At 47.4% G+C, this 15,752-nt stretch overlaps 1 protein-coding gene across 2 annotated transcripts in view; it reads left to right on the forward strand.

The window, feature by feature from the left end:
* SRGAP3 (SLIT-ROBO Rho GTPase activating protein 3) overlaps nt 1-15,752 on the forward strand; it is an 80,065-nt gene that overhangs the window by 20,739 nt on the left and 43,574 nt on the right. The window contains exons 1-3 of one of the 2 annotated variants that reach the window (XM_026074935.1): nt 1,840-1,964; nt 5,699-5,761; nt 14,499-14,684. In XM_026074935.1, coding sequence (XP_025930720.1) covers nt 1,902-1,964; nt 5,699-5,761; nt 14,499-14,684 — 312 coding nt within the window. In that variant the 5' untranslated portion in view covers nt 1,840-1,901. Of the gene's footprint in view, nt 1-1,839; nt 1,965-5,698; nt 5,762-14,498; nt 14,685-15,752 lie in introns of those variants that run through there. The other variant, XM_026074936.1, reaches the window with a different exon arrangement.

Consider the following 15,752-nt stretch of genomic DNA (forward strand, 5'->3'; position numbering starts at 1 on the left):
GCTGCAGCGGCTGCTGGGTTTGCCCTGCCCTGAGGTGGCTTCGTTTCGGCGGCGGCCAGGCCTGCTGCTCAGCCCGGCAGCCTCCCTCGGCGCGAACGCTTGGTTTGAAAGCGATGGGTGGCTTGGGTGTGGGTTACAGAGCTGCGGGAGCTCAGGAGAGAAAATTGGTTTTGGCTGTTCAGCACTTCTGGAACAGTTTAAAGGCCTCTGTACAGTACTGTCTTTGGGAGACCATTCCGCTGTTTGCTCATGTGGTTTTTTTTGTGTTTTTTTTGTGTTTTTTTGGGGTTTTTTTGGTCTGCGTTTTCTGGGGCTGCAGGCCTGGCTGCAATTCCTTCTGCATCTTTCTTCCCCCTTTGAGCTAGGCTGAAAATATCACGAGGAAGTTTTGCCTGATTGTGTTTTAGTTGATCTAGTCCCTAAGGAAGCCAGAAGTGCAGAGGCATGTAGCGAAAATGAAGAGTAATAGGAGGCAGGGGAAGAAGTTAATGGAACGTATCGGGTTCTTCGGCACGGCTGCCTCTGGGGCTGGTTCTGGAGACGGGCTGGGATTTGAAGGACTTATGAACTGTAGGATTTCCTCCGCTCGTTAACAGTCCTTGACGCAGAGAGGATACGTGGATGTGGTAAAGCGAACTTCGGTTGCAAATGCAAAGCCCGGGGAGCGTGTTGCCTCTGTGGTGTTTTTTCTTCTTTCCYGGCAGAAACCCTCCTGGGAAATGTAGGGCCTGGAGGAAGTGCTCTGGTCATCTGAGGCGTGAGAAGCCTCATCAGTCTGCCGTCGGCGAGCGCGACGGAGCTGCGCGGTTACTTGAGTGCACTGCGGAGCTCCTGCCGGGCTGTTGCAGAGGAGAACCTCCGGGTGGGTAGGGGAGCCCTCCGGGCAGCACGGAGGACCAGAGTCCGCTGTTCAAGCGCCTCTGGCCTGTAGCTTAGCCGGGCGATCGAAACGAAGAGACGGCCTCCCTGCCTCCTCTGCGAGACAGGCAAACCCTGCTAATGAGGAAAAGAGAGGAAGGAAACTCAATTGGGCAAATTTCCCTGGAGCTTCAAGTCTCTGCATCGTGTTCCTGGCTCGGCAGGAGATTATCAAGGCAAGTGCTAGTGCTACTAATAGGCAGGCAATAAATGGAGATGCTAAGAAACGTCACTGCGGAGATCTGATTTGATCTCTTGTCAGACCGAATCTCTTCTGCTGCTTAAATCTCACGGCACGTTCTCGTGGCAGATGCAAATTCTGGGCAAGGGAAGCACTGTAGGTCCACTCAGGCAGGTGTTTTCTCCCTTTTTTTACCTCCTGCTGTGGTAGAGGGAAAGATATTTGCTGCTTCTTCCAAGTATGGAATATGGAATATTTTTGAGGCAGAGCATTGCTGCGTCTGAAATAACTGTGCTGCATTATTCCCCGACCTGGGATTTAATTACGTGCCATGACAGTGAATTTAATTATGTCCCGTACTGCAGTGCTCTGGGTGGGGACATAATGAAGAAGTGGTGTCGGTCTAAAAGGAAGGTTTTTTTTCTTTTTCTTTAAAAAAGGCATTCTTTGTCAATAGTCTGTGTTACTTCTTTCCATTGCTTTTTTCTTTGTCTGCAGCAGCAGGAATTTTAATAAAACCTGCTAAGCTGAACCCACTGCTATCCCGCCAAGCAACTGTGTTTTCTAAATAGGAATGGAAGACATAAAGCAGGCAGCTAAATTAGAGTTTGGGTTTTGCAGATGGTGCCAGTGAATTGAAATGTGCTGCATGACATTTTGGCTTTGCCTCCCACAAATACACCAATGTAATTTTTCTGCTGTAAGAAGGGAAGACTGCAAACTCAGAGATGAGAGTCCTTCAGCTTCTGTCCTGCCTGCGTTTGGAACAGGCTCCAGCATCGTGAAGTTGGGTGCTGCCATCATGGATGCCTGGTCTCTTTACACCAGCCGCTGGGAAATAATCCGGCCCGTGGAGATCGCTGAGGTAGTTTAGTGCTGGTAGATCACCCGCTGGGGAGAGACCCTGGGGCTGGCGGAGAGAAGGATGCTTACAGGGAGTCAAGAGAACATGACAGAACAGCTAAAATTACATCAACTTCTGGGAGGCTTGTGACAATGCTGAAGAGCACTTTGGTCTTCATCAACAGCATCTAGAGCGTTTGGATTATAGTGTCTGTAAGCAAATAGGTCTTTAAATGTAGTACACACCTACGGTCCCTCAGTGTCAATGTGACTCATGAGAATGACACGCTTTTGACAACAGATCTGTTTTTTGTTGCTCTATTTAAGAGTCTAAATTTAGGTTTGAAAATTATGGCTTCATTGCCTTCCCTTCAGTCGCGCAGGAGATCTGGGGCAGAGGCAGAAGCTGCAGCTGACTTTGGGCTCCTGCCTTTACCGCAAGCCCACCCACCCCCATTTACTTTGGGGAACGCTTGGTGCTGGGCCTGGGTTTGGCTCAGGCAAAACAGGGGTCAGCTGGGAGGTTCAGCCGTGAACGGGGACTGCTGCCGGCTTAGGGGCTTTGGGGTCGGAGACCATCGTTTTTGACTAAGGCCCGCGTAACTCTCAGAGGGGTTGTTGCCCTGCTATCTTTGGGAGATGCATGTTTTTAATAGCTCTGCTGCTTATTAGCCAGCTACAGCTGAGATTTTCAAGAGCAGCTAGCGCATGCCCGTTCCTGTGGGGAGGGAGGGGACCGACCGGGATTTCCTGGCGGACCCGGCTTCCAGATGGCTGGGGCTACTTAGCACGTTCTGGTAATTGGCATCTTTTTGGCATCTCACGCACATAAGAATGGCAGCAGCATGAACCACTCGTGACTTCTGAAAATTTGACTCTCTGAAATATTCTGATACTAATTCAGAGATAAACTATGATTACTATATATTCACTGAAAGCACAGTGCTTTTATTCTTTAGATTCCTTGCTTAGTGCTTTGCATTGAACTTTTAATAATCTAAGCTTAAACTTTCATGTATGTAGGTCGCCCAGCTAGCTTTAATTAGAAGGCCTCTCTGTGTTGTGGGCATCTTTAGTCAGCCAGCCAATAAGCCCACGGGAAGCTTTTTCCCACATTCAGTTATTTGAGGAAATCTAGAAGAAACTGCTCAGGTTTTTTGGGGGGTGGAGGAGGTGAAGCGGGGAGACTATGCTATACTTAGTTTAAACACATCTTCAAATTATAATAAGTGTTTCCTAGCCAAGAAGATTCCACGGAGAGATTTGGGGTGTAATTACAAGGGAAGCAGGAAAGCAGTGCATGCACATCTGCAGTAGCATCCAACCGCTGGATTTTGGAGTAGGAGTTGACTTGATTTGCAGCCAAGCTTAAATGATTAGCAGCTCCCTAACAAATGGCCTCTCTTGTGAAATATCCTGTTCATACTGCAGGAGGCAGGCGACTAGATCCGCTTCATCTTGCTTGGCAAAAAAAGAAAATACAAATTGATAATAGGATTTCAACAGAAGGGGAGGAGGTGAGGGGGGAGGATGCCATGAATTTTTACATTCACAGTGGGTTTTCTCCTAAGCTCACTAAACATTGGCTGTTGCAAAATTGGAAAGTTTATTACGTAAGTGGTATGGTTATTTTGTGGTATGTATCCTTTCTGAGACATTTTGATTCACTCATGTCAAAATAGTGGAAAATGAGCTACTGAAGACAAAGGAAACGGGGAAGAAGGGTCATGGGCAAGGTGAAAGCAAAAGTTGAAATGCTCAGTCTAGGAAGCCCTAATAATCTTCATTCTGAAATATCAAAGTTGCATGTGAAATTGCAAGTCTCGCAGCAACTGTCTTGAATAAATCTATCAAATTGGGAATGATGCCTCATGGCTGGAAAATGCAAATGTAAGTGATTCACGTACCCCAAATGTTCATTGTATAAAGGTTATAGTTATACAGGGGAGTTAGTCTAGCACTAGCATGTAGCCAGCTCTGTGAGGAAAATACAACAGCCACTTATCCACTTGAGATAATGCTGCATTTGTTGAAAATATAAGAAGTCAAGCTATAAAAATCACTCCTGGCTATGGAGCACACCCGGCTTTCATGCAGCCTGCCAGTCTTAATATGGAACACATACCCGAAATGGAGAAGTGTGGAAAATATTAGATCCACAGAGTTGACTGTGGACTGGAAATGGATTTTGCCAGGGGAAGAGCAAAACAGTATTGTCTGTAATTCCAGATTCATCCCTGTGGATTTGCAAGATAAATAAATTATATGGGATGTTCCTCATCATGCTCTCTGAAACCCAGGTCGGGTGTTCCATGGACAAACACAGACCTCAAACAAAAATACAGCAATTCTGAAATAGCGTGTGGATTTGCTTTACCATATGTATTCATTTTTATAATTTTCCATTTTATTTTGATACAGATTTATGGAAAATGAAATGAAAATGCTGGTTTGCTTTTAAACTTCCCAGTGCCACTGTCCTAGGCAGATTGGAAGAGGAGACCATCTGTATTTTGGTTTTAATGTTTATAAATGGAAAAAACAGAGCCCAGATGTGGATTGGCAGCCCTATTGATGCTGTCTTTTCAGTTTCTGGAGCAGGAAGGATATTAGACAGGATTTGTGAAGTGTTGTAAATAAGGCCCCCGAGGCATTTTTCATGCTGCGGGGCAGTTTCATTTATAAAATGATATCTATAATTAAAATGTACACAGTTTTGTTAACTCCGGTACAGAGCAAAGCATGGAAAACCTTGTGTGTTGGGGGAGCCACCAGAGGGCAAGTCTCCGAGGTGGCAGAAGGTGTTTAAGAAAGGCATTACCAGAAACCGGCTGTGCTGCCAGGATCCACCCACTCCATTGCAAACCGAAAGAGGGAAAGAAAAAACCCTACAGGCACAAAAGCAATGTGAAAAATGCAGCCAGGCAGCGGCAGCATAAATAAGTTGTTGTGTTTTTGTTCTCTGTGGGATGGGTGTGAATGCATTTGCTAGGGATTACCAGGATCCACTTGGACGCAAGAGCCGGGAGGGTTTGGAGCAAATATGTCTTGCTTCACAGTGATTCAGACCTCGGTTCGGTTCCTAAAAGAAGGGGAGGACGATTCCCGTCTTTGCTGTTGGGCCAGATCACCAGCTTTTCCAGAGCCCGTCCCTTCTGCCCGTGCCCTGATGTCCCCTACCAGTACTCCGGCGTCCCCGAGAACCTGCCAAGTACCTCTGGTCGGGAAGAAATCTGCCGCCTTGTTGCTCGAGGTGCCAGGGCGGTAGCTGCCGTCCCCCTCGCCAGAGAGGGGCAGAGCCGTCGCCCCGCGGCGCTGGTGGCCGAGGAGCAGGACGCTCGGCTGGGGACTCCCTCAGCGTGGGCACGGTGGCTCGCCGGCCCCGCGGGAGGCTCGGCGTGCGTCGCCTACCCGCTGCTAGTCCCGAAGGTGGGAGCTGGCGAAACGCAGCGAGGTCCCGGCTGCCCCCTTCCTGCCTCGCCGGCCGAGGAGCGCGGGCTCGTGCACCTCCACGCCGCCGGAAGACCCGCCGGCCCGGCGCTGCCAACGCTGCCAATGCTGTGGGTGGACCTGGCTAGCGCCAGCCACAGAGCAGGCAGATCGTTCTTGTGAATTCGGGCTGGGAAATGGATTTATATATGCATGGGCTATTTGGAAGTCACATAGTTTAACTTTCCTCCTTCAGAATGTGTTTTCCTTTTAAAAATGCACATTGTGAGCGTAACAGAATCTCAACTTACTCTTTTTGCCTTCCAGAGCAAGGAAATTGGCTTACAGATGCATGAAGAACTCCTGAAAGTCACCAATGAGCTTTACACAGTAAGTAATGAACTGCTCCTGTTCACGTCTAGCCTGTGCAGCGAGGGAAACGTAGGCAATTTAATTTGTTAGAACAAAATGTCAGTTAAGCATTACAGTTACTTTTGGAGTCTCTCTCTCCCTCGTGCCATCTTGTGGTACAGCCAGTTCTTTTTTCAGGAGTTAGAAACATTTCACTCTTCGCTGGTTTTGACTGAAGCAGAGGAGAATTTACCAGCTATCCTACAGCGAAGAACTTCCGCGATTCCGTCAGACTATGGATCAGGTCGTCTAATTGCTTCACTTGAGCGTGAAGGGAAATGTTTTGGGCATGATTCAGTGCCGTATCTGGTGTCTGTAACGTTCACACCTGCCATGGCTTCTCTGCAGTGCTGCCGTTAGGCCCCTTCCAGTTTTCACTCGTTCGGTACTTTCCACCAGGCGCTAATGGTTCAGAAAGTTGCGTTCTGTATTGGCAGTGCTAATTTGTGGCTGGAACTTGACCTGTTCTTGCGAGTCTGGTGGCCTGCTGGGGATGGCTGAGTGAGACCCTCTGCCGCTGAATTCATGAAACTTAAACTTCTGTGTGCACTCAGCTGAATCTCCTTGATTAAGCCCCCGAGGAGCAGTTTCCTTGCAGATGTTGTACAGGCGTAGGACTCCAGGTGAAAGCACAGCCCTGCTGCTCGGGACAGCTCTCTTCAAATAGGTTTTCATGAGTAGGGCAGTAAAAATCCTTGTTTTGCTTCTGTCTCTTGCCCCTTGGGAATTGTTTTATTTTATTTTACTTTATTTTTTTGGGTTTAATATCCATGAAGCAATGTGAAGGCTGTCTTGGGTAGGAATGTTCAGACAGTATATTTTCTCTCCTCAGTTGTATCTGTTACCTGTACATAAATTGTACTGTAGTAGGTTTATTCCTAAACACTCTTTTTATTCCATCATTTTGAAAAAGTAGGCCTAAATGACAGACCATGAGTGATATTATTTGAAATTTCTACCATAAATCTTCCCTTAACAGGTTTCTTTCTGCACTGGTTGTTGAACGGGTTCAGTTTTTGTGAGAGCTGCAGTGTGGGTGGACAGGCAGACGAGATTAAAAAGCCTCTGTGAGATTCGGGATTGCATTGCTGATGGTTTAATATCACAAGCTGTGTTAGCGGTAGCAACTAATTAATCTTAATTACAGCAACAGCATGACAGATGCACGACAAAGAAAGATTAACAAGGGCTGGACTAACCCTAAATACCTGTAGATCCAGCTACTCGAAACTCAGACACAGGACGGAAACATTGAGCGAAGGACACAGTTCAAGTCAACTTGAGTATGAAGTGTGTTGAGGTCTGAAATGCATGCAGTTCTCCGAGGAAAATGTAGACTGTAATTTTGGTCCTGCTGAGTCTGTGGCAAAACTGGTCTTCACTGGAACCAAGATTTCACTCCGTTTACTTCTTTGCTCCCACATGCAGTGCAGAATGGGTTTAAATGGATAAACAGATGGGAGTTGTTGGAGGAACTTTGCATTTGCTTTGAACTGACCTAGCAGTTAAGATAACAAACTGATTATGTCATCCTGCTGCAAATGAATGTTCGGAAGAGACATGCTTATTTCAGAAATTACAGTAAAATGTGAAGAAAAAGCAAACCTTATTGGGCAAACAAGGTCATCTTAAATGTATTCAGTACAAACCCTCCCTACTCCAGTAAATAGTTTTCTGTTCTTGAGATATCAAGTAAAACAGGCTTAATTGCATACTTGGTTTGTAGGTTAATCCAGCATGTCAGTGTCATTTTGGGACATCTTCACTTTGAACTGATGTTTGCATGTTCACTGCAACATTTTGTGTACCCAAGAGCAGCACATTCAATAACAGTAGCTGCTGACAAAATCATGTGCAGAATAAGGACCACTGGCTCAAAAGACACAGCTTATTGCTGCAGAATGACATGCGTCTTTGGCAGCACTGGGGAATCATTTATCCTCTCTGTGGCCAAAACATATATCCCTAGTACCTTTGAGCCCTCGTTGGACTGCTTTTTAAGACTTTGAGAGGGGAATCCCATGTAGAGTGTGGAAACTATAATTTTTTTCTTCTTTTTTGCTTCTTGGGCATTTGCTGTTTCAAACTTAAGCCAAAATAACTAAGTGGATTTTAATTCAGCTGTGTTGCTGTTTTGATGCAAGTCACTATGTGGACTCTCTCAATGTGGAAAGAAATTAACCTAAGAAAACCTGCCCTGACTTTATTTAAAAAAGAAATAGATGACTTACTTTCTGAAATAAGTGCTCATGAACAGTTTTGCACAGAAATAATTAAGCTGTGAATTAAAATCAGTTTCATTATTTTGATTCCTGCTTATGGATTTGAGTAGACATTGTCAGATTTGGGTCTGTAAAGGTTCGAGGTTCCTTTTTGCCTTTGCTCACAGGTCATTTTCTGTATTGTATGCATTCATGTTTGAAGAGTCAGGCTAAAATTGGAATAAGAAAAAAAATAACCCCAAAGCAATGTTCTGGTAATGTTTTCTGTAAGCTCCATGTAATGATGTGCTACTTGATGTATGGAACTAATGATGTGCTATTTGATGTATGGAACTCTGTTTGCTGTAATGCAGAGACAAGGCAATAGCTGAAGGCAGCATGTTGAAATTCATGGAAGTGCCGTGATATTAACCTGGGCGAGTCTTTGTCACAAGGTATTATTCAAGAGGATTATTAAGTGTGAAATGAATTGAATTAATTAGAATAATATCTACCGATATATCACCCAAGTTAAAAATGATAATAGTCATCAGTCCTTGTATGGCAGGACAGAAATTGTCTGGAGGAGATTTTCTCCTTCTGTAACGAGCACTGCGATGGGGGAGGTCGTGCCTCCTTGTTTAGTGTATGTTTTCTGCAAGCATCACACTGTAGAAATCTTTGGCCTTTAAGAAAAGGGCATGTTTTCTTTCATGCTTTCTTAAAAGACCAGTGTTGCTGGTATCACTAACATGGGAGACGGAGGTCGAATTCTGTCAGTCCGAAAGATTTGGACCTTACGCCATGGGTCTGCGTTAGGTTGTGCCAGAGGCTCCGAGGAGATGAGGGCCGGGGGTCTCCAGCATGCTCCGATGGCCGTGCTCTTCCCTGCTTCCCCATGGGCTTGTATTTTGGTGGTCTTGACCTCAGGAGGGCCTAAGCGCGTGCTTAAGGCTGATCATGTGGTTAAGTCCTTTACCGAGTCAGAACCTTAATGATGAGCTATTTAGAAATATAAAGCACTTCTAGCTGAAGACAGCAAGCAGTACATTTGTGGCCAGTATTTTGGAAGTGGCCTTTATCCAGAACATGTTATTAATATTGGAAAACACAACTTGTGTTGTCAAATAGCTAATCAACATTGGAACATATTTTTCTCCCTCCACTGCAGCTAATTAATTTATTTGCAGAAAGATCCCAGGGACGCAGCTGTGGCAGCTTTTCTTTGCAACACAATAGCAGGAGACAGGGACAGCATGACTTTATTCCAACCATCGAGGAGGTGTGAGAGGATTAGGGATCAAAGGGTTGATTGCTGCAGTATAGGTTGTCCCCATTCAAAATCAAGGCAGATTTTAGAACAAGCAAAATCACCCCTGAACTTCCAAATGCAAGCTGCATTACGCAGCATCAGATGAGGAGCATGGTTTGCAGTGAGCTGACACGGGCCTTCGTTTCAGCAATGTGAATGCTGAAGTCAGGGGGGAAAATACTTGGACTGGTGGTCATGTTAAGTCCTTTATGTTTTCTTAAGGAGGCTTTCAGAGAAGTTTCAAACCTGATTCCCTTGTTATCTTTTCAGGTTCAAGCAGGGATGAAATATGGAGGAGGCAAAAGGGCCTTTGTTAAGGAAAGTTCCTCTCATCGTTAGCAAATAAGTCCGTAACATCTGTGCAAAGTTACCAGACTGTGTGGGTTTTGGGCATCTCTTATGCACTCTGCATCTTGTCTTTTATTCTGGCTGCTTGGTGTTTTCTGTGCAGTAACCAAAGCAGTTGAAGTCGATAGAAAAAAAGGATTATAACAGCATGTGGATCCGGCTTGTGACTGAGCAGAGGTAGGCTTGGGTGAACAAAGACAGTTGATTAAATAATTGCGCTGAAATGTTTCTGGCTAGGTAATGGTGTCATAATCTTTAGAGTTCACAAAAATCATGCAAATTGGGCCATCGTTTAATTGTTGGGCTGCTCCATTGCAGCAACACGGTTGCATTGAGTTGGGGCCTCCCAGGGAGCTGGAGAAACCCTTCTCCTTGCTGCCAGCCTGCGCTGAGGTTCGGGACTTCTCCTGTTTCGCTTCTCTCGGGGCTTTTCACAAAAAGATGGAAGCAGTGAAGAGGAGGAGGGCTCACTGAAGCCCCCGTTAGTCTTTCTCTTTAGGAAAAACCCCAGAAAGTATCTGTTCCATGTGTGTCCTGTGACTTTGACTGCGGAAACTGCAGTTTGAAATGTGTGGCTCAGCTCTTCATTAGAATTTGCAGGATTTTGAAATTAAGCAGCTCAGAAACGAGACTCAAGTCTTTGCTTACTACTTCTTGCAATTGCCTGAAATTATAAATCTCAGAGACGGCACGTTTCTGCAGACTTCGATAAGGCATTTGGAGCCTGTTTACAGCTGACGTTTGTGCTTGGCGAGAAAAGAGGTCATATGTTTCAGCCTAACCTGTTCCAAGTGAAACCCTCTTAGGTTCTTTCTGACAACCACAGCTGTGGAAAACTCTGTATTTTCCTCATTAAGGCTTGTGCAGACTTATTCCACTTTTGTGGGTTCATGTTCCCTTTTAACTTGTGGGCCTCGCTTCCGCCTCAGCCATGGCAGCGTTTCATGGCATTTCTGTCCAAAAATACGAGTTGGTTCAGCTGCGCTCAAAATTCAGCTTGCTCTTGCACTTCGCGGCGAGACTGGCGCAAGTTTGGGACTAGCCGCAAGCTGGTTAGGTGTGCGAGCTGCCCCGAGCTGCCCGCTGAGTCGGGGATGAATTCGGAGCTGAAATAGAGGTCGGAATGGAGCCTGTGGGAGATTTTCTGACCTTGACATCTGTGGCAGGGTCCTGGGGCCACTTTATTCTGAAAACTCAGGAAACATTTGCCTAGCAGCATTGACAACTCAGCTGACATTTGCAAGGAGCTTTTGCTGAGCTAGGAGGACATCGTTTTAGTTCAGCTCTATTTGCCTTTAATTCAGGAGGACCTGTTTGCCAGCAGGTATTGGTAATACTTGACTTATACTTTTTTCGTACAAAAGCTGGGTTTTTTTTTTTCCTTTCGCTCCAGCTGATGTTGTTTCTGCTCATGTGAAAGATTTTATCCATTTCTTTCCGACATGACAGCATTTCTCTTGCAAAATATTGGTGTTATCTTATATACGGTTATAAACGGAGCTCTGGAAAAAAGCTTGTTTTAGAGAAGCGTGTTGCTTCTGAGGAGAACGAAGGAGCTATTTGTGCAAGTATGGAGGATGACTGATTAAAAATACGTTGCTCTGAGCCGAGTTGCCGGCGGTTATTACCGCGGGCGGGAAGGGAAGCCCTGGCGCCGTTCCTGCGCGCGAGCGTCTGACGCACGGCAGAGCCGTGGCAGACCCCGAGGCCGGTGGGGTCGAGCCCAGCACGTGCCCCGGGGGCTGCGGCGGGATTTCGGCAGCCCTGGGCAGAGCCCGGTTGTGTGACAAGGTGCGCTCGAGGCCAGAGCTGTCCCTCTGCTGCATCTTTTTCCCTGCCCGGGGCCGCAGAGCTGTTAAGTCTCTGGAGAATCAGTAACCCGAAGTCCTTGTAAATTTGTTTTCTTTAACATTGCTGGAGGGATGGAGACAGGAAGGGAGCTTGCTGCCTCAAAATCTGTGCCAGGCTGCGGTTCGGCATCCTCGTCCTCCTCCCCGTCGCCGCGGCAGACGTTTGCAACGGTCCCTCCGAGCACGGGCAGGAACTGGCGAATGCAGCCAGGCGTCCTCTCCCGCTGTGGCTGCCTGTTTGCCTTCGCCCTGTGTTCGGGGGCTGCTAAATAAAACGCTTGGCACGGAGAGCCTGCAGATGAGCTAAGCCGGCTCCTTCGTGGGGGCGCTCAGCACTCCTCTCCGTGGTGCTGCGCTCCTTGGCAGTAGCCGAGGGTCCGGCCCTTTGCTCGGGCTAAATAGAGGCACAGAGCATGAAAGCACATCACAGCAGCCCCGTACGGCGGCTCTTGGAACGAACGCCTGGAAAGAGAGCAAAAATAGCACTGAATCAAAGACCGAGCTTTCAGAAGTGTCGGCGGTTTTAATATCTCCGTTTTGGGACGCTGAACCTGAGTTGCCGCAGGCAGGCTTTGCTTTTCTGAGAACCGGGTACTCGGCACGCAGAAGTCATCAGTTAAGATCATGGCCGGTATCTGCTGCGATGACAATATCCGCTGCTGGCGATGCCGTGGGCGGCGTGCTGCGAAGCAGGATTTTGCCGCTGACTTTGCAGTCCTGGCCTGTCCGGCCTGCGGCCCAGCCAATTTGCGCGGGCGTGCTGGGGAAACGAGAGCGGACGTGGAGATCAGGCCAGGCAGCAGGAAGCGCGGCTGTGAAATGAAGGCCAGACCTTACCGCAGGGGAAGGGCTGCAGCATGCGGCTCTGAACCTCTGGGGAGCAGCTGATGTGCCCTGTGCCCATGCAGCCGGGGAGACCTGCAGCATCCCGAACCCCCGGCGTGAGCCGTGGCGTTCCTTTCTGCCCTTGTTTGATTGCCTTGAGCGTGTGGATGTCAAGATCGTATTGGCATCTTGGTAATTGGTAAAGACAACTTGAAAGATGCAGTTGTGTAGTGGTTTGGATAGTCTGATGGTGTTAAAGCCTTTACGTAACGGGACAGAAAGGGGATGGAATCTGATATTTGCCTTTGGGGCTACAGTCCATCCGTAAGCCTCACAGCAACAGGAATTATTTCTGTTTCAGTCCCATATTCAGTCTTTTTCCCAAAGCCATTCTACTGGTAAACCCAATTTGGGGGCTTTAATTACTTTGCACTGCTAGCTGTTCATTTGTGGAGTAAATGGCAGGTCTCTAGGATATCATCAGTGTGTGAATGCCAGTCTCAGCAGATCTGTTTTGGAGAGCTCCTGTTCCGAAAGGCTTTGGAAAGCTCTTTGAACCTCTCAGAAGAATGCCATCAACTGGGCAGCTGTCCGGCGGGCTGTCTGGCTCCCCTGTGATGCCTTTGATACCCTCCTTGCTGTACTCTCTAATAAATGGGGTGGCTGTTCACGTACCCCATCTATCTTATTCTTTTTTTTTTTTAAATCCCAGGCCATTTCAGGGGGATTACATTGTAAGATAGTGTGGTCTGCGGTGCTCTTCCAGCCGGCTGGCTCTCTGTGCAGGGTGGAGTTGTATGACACCGTGGAGAAAGGGCTGGCGTGTCTTCAGCAAACCAAAGCCTGCTCAAGTGCYGTTAGTGTTTTAGAGCTAATGGCAATGACCCGCGCCCAGCTGTGCGGGCGGCAGGACTGTAAGACACCTCTATGTGCTTGGCAGTATCAGGTCTTCCTACATTGTGGTTTATACATCATGGGACCAACGGGGACTTCCTCACTGCTTTGCTGCAACCCCCCTCTTTTTAGTAGGAGACCCATCAAAAGGAAAGAGGCAGAGCCGTGCCGTTGCCTCAGCAAGGGAGCGGACCATGCTGGGTCACGGCTGATGGAGAGCGCGCTCCGTCTGTAGAARGAGAGAAGTACGGGGAGATACTGCCGTGGGCTGGCCCACTCTGCTGCCTGGTTCAGTGCCTGGGGTCCACCCTTCGACTGGCCTGTGTGTCTCAGTCCCGTGGCCGGCAGTGCCCAGGCAGCTGTCGTGAAGCTCTGACCTGCAGAGCTAAGCCAGGCATCTCAAGCCTTGTCAAGGCAATGTGAAATAAAACATCCAAATCCTGAAGGGAGTTGAGGAAAGGCGACAATGCGACTAAAGGCATAAAGCAAGAAGAGCACATGTGTCCTTCTTGCCAACACTATTAAAATGATCGCAATGTGCCCTTTGGGCTTTTATTTTTAAAGGTAAATGCTGTAGTAGAATTTGTGCCAYGAGGAGTTTTCCTTGCAGTAGACCAGCTTCATGTATCCACAGTCACTGAGTGTTGCTGCAGTCCACCATGGCATTGACTGTTCTTACTGGCAGCAGTAAAACCAGAATTAAGTGATCGTAGTAGACGAGCTCCATTTTTGCTTGGAAATTGCAGCTCTTCCACCTTCAGGATGATGTCCGATGTCAGGATGGTAAAACAGGAATTTATCACACTGATGGACTGGCTTAGCAAGTTCAACCGTAGGAAGAGAGAGGTTGGGTCAAAAGTGACTTAAGGTTGATTTTGGGCTCTCTGCGGTCTCGGGCATGGAGAAGCCAGTCTGCCTGTCCCAGCTGCAAAGCACTAAGTTATTTCCCATTTCTCCCTGGCAAGAGAAACAGTGCAATGTGAATAGCAGGTGAGTGCTGGAAGGCATGTCTTAGTCTGTCCCCTGCAGCAGGCACTGAGCAGGGAATAACCGTTCTAATGCCAGGTCCACGCTTTTTGGAAATAGGACTAATGCTAGGCTTAATTTTAGGGACTTTTTCTTCCCACCTTGTTGTTCCTTATAAATGCTGTAGTGGCCTCAAACAGCCTTGGCCCAGCTGAGGCTCTGCCCCACGCTGTTTGCAGCTATCATGTTAGCCTCGTGCGTAAATACTGGTGCTTCCTGTGTTCACAGAGTCGGACACTCACAAATTCCTGTTTCCTCAGGTGATGAAAACTTACCACATGTATCATGCAGAAAGCATCAGCGCTGAGAGCAAGCTGAAAGAGGCAGAGAAGCAGGAAGAAAAACAGTTCAACAAGTCAGGGGACATCAGTGTGAACCTGCTGCGGCATGAGGACCGGCCTCAGCGACGGAGCTCCGTCAAGAAGATTGAGAAGATGAAGGAAAAGGTGGGTGAGCAGGAAGGAAGGAAGAGGAAGGAGATGGTGGAAGCCAGGCTGGAGTCAGGGGTGCCGTCCGAAGGGTCAGAGAGGCTCCAATGGACACTGAGGAAGGGAGTGTGCTAGTACGTCTAATTTGGTATGGTAACACTCTGTCGTCCAGACAGAGGACGCTGCTATGGAGGGTTGTGGCTGCTCATGGACCGTACTTGATGTTTCATGTTTTATTGCTAGAAACAGTGCTTTTAACAATGAACAATAGCTGTCCCGGGATTCATTCAGTCGGAGACTTGGCGGGGTGTTGGATGTATAAAATAACCATGAGCCTTCCTCCACAAACTGCCCTGGGAGGCCAAGTGCAGCATTCGGTTGGCTTCCCCAGTCAAAACACTTAACTCCATCCCAGCTTCAGCAAATCCCCGTGGTTCTCAGCAACTCCAAAATTGTTTAACTCTTCTGTTAATTTTTTCTTTCTTCTGTTAATTTCTGAGAATGATCAACAGCTTCCCCTGAAAGGAAACATTTGTTTGCATGCCTGTTCACCCAGCACTGGAATACTGTCTATCAGAAATCCTCTTTGAAGGGTTAATCTTTTGTGCTAAACCTATAGACTAGCGATCTTCCTGAACAAATGCCCCAGATCCAAGCACATCTGCATTTGTACAGTTTTCAATTTTGGATCCTGTTCTAAAACTTGTAGCTTGAGCCTCTGGGCCAGATTCCACTTTGATACAGCTGCATAAATCTGGAGTAAATCCAGATGTATGTCAGTGTATCTGGGAGGAAAATTTGGCCCTCTAGTTTTGATTGATGCCAAAGCCTCTATGAATGTACAGATGAAAGGACGGCAGCTGTGCTCTGAATGTACTGGGCACATCTGAGCAGAACGCGCTTATTGTGCGTTGGCTGAACGAGCCACGGATGTTCAGATGGATTCTCCTCCATCCTGGCAAAGGTGCCTGTTTTTGTACCTGATCACAAATTTTATTAATTAACATGTCACACCCAGGCGCCAGGGTGCTCTGGGGCCCTGCAGCAAGAGCAACTGTGAAAGGAGCATCCTGTTTGTGCGCTGAC

Source organism: Apteryx rowi, unplaced genomic scaffold, assembly GCF_003343035.1.
Source record: "Apteryx rowi isolate R43461 unplaced genomic scaffold, aptRow1 scaffold_4, whole genome shotgun sequence".
In the NCBI taxonomy this organism is placed as follows: domain Eukaryota; kingdom Metazoa; phylum Chordata; class Aves; order Apterygiformes; family Apterygidae; genus Apteryx; species Apteryx rowi.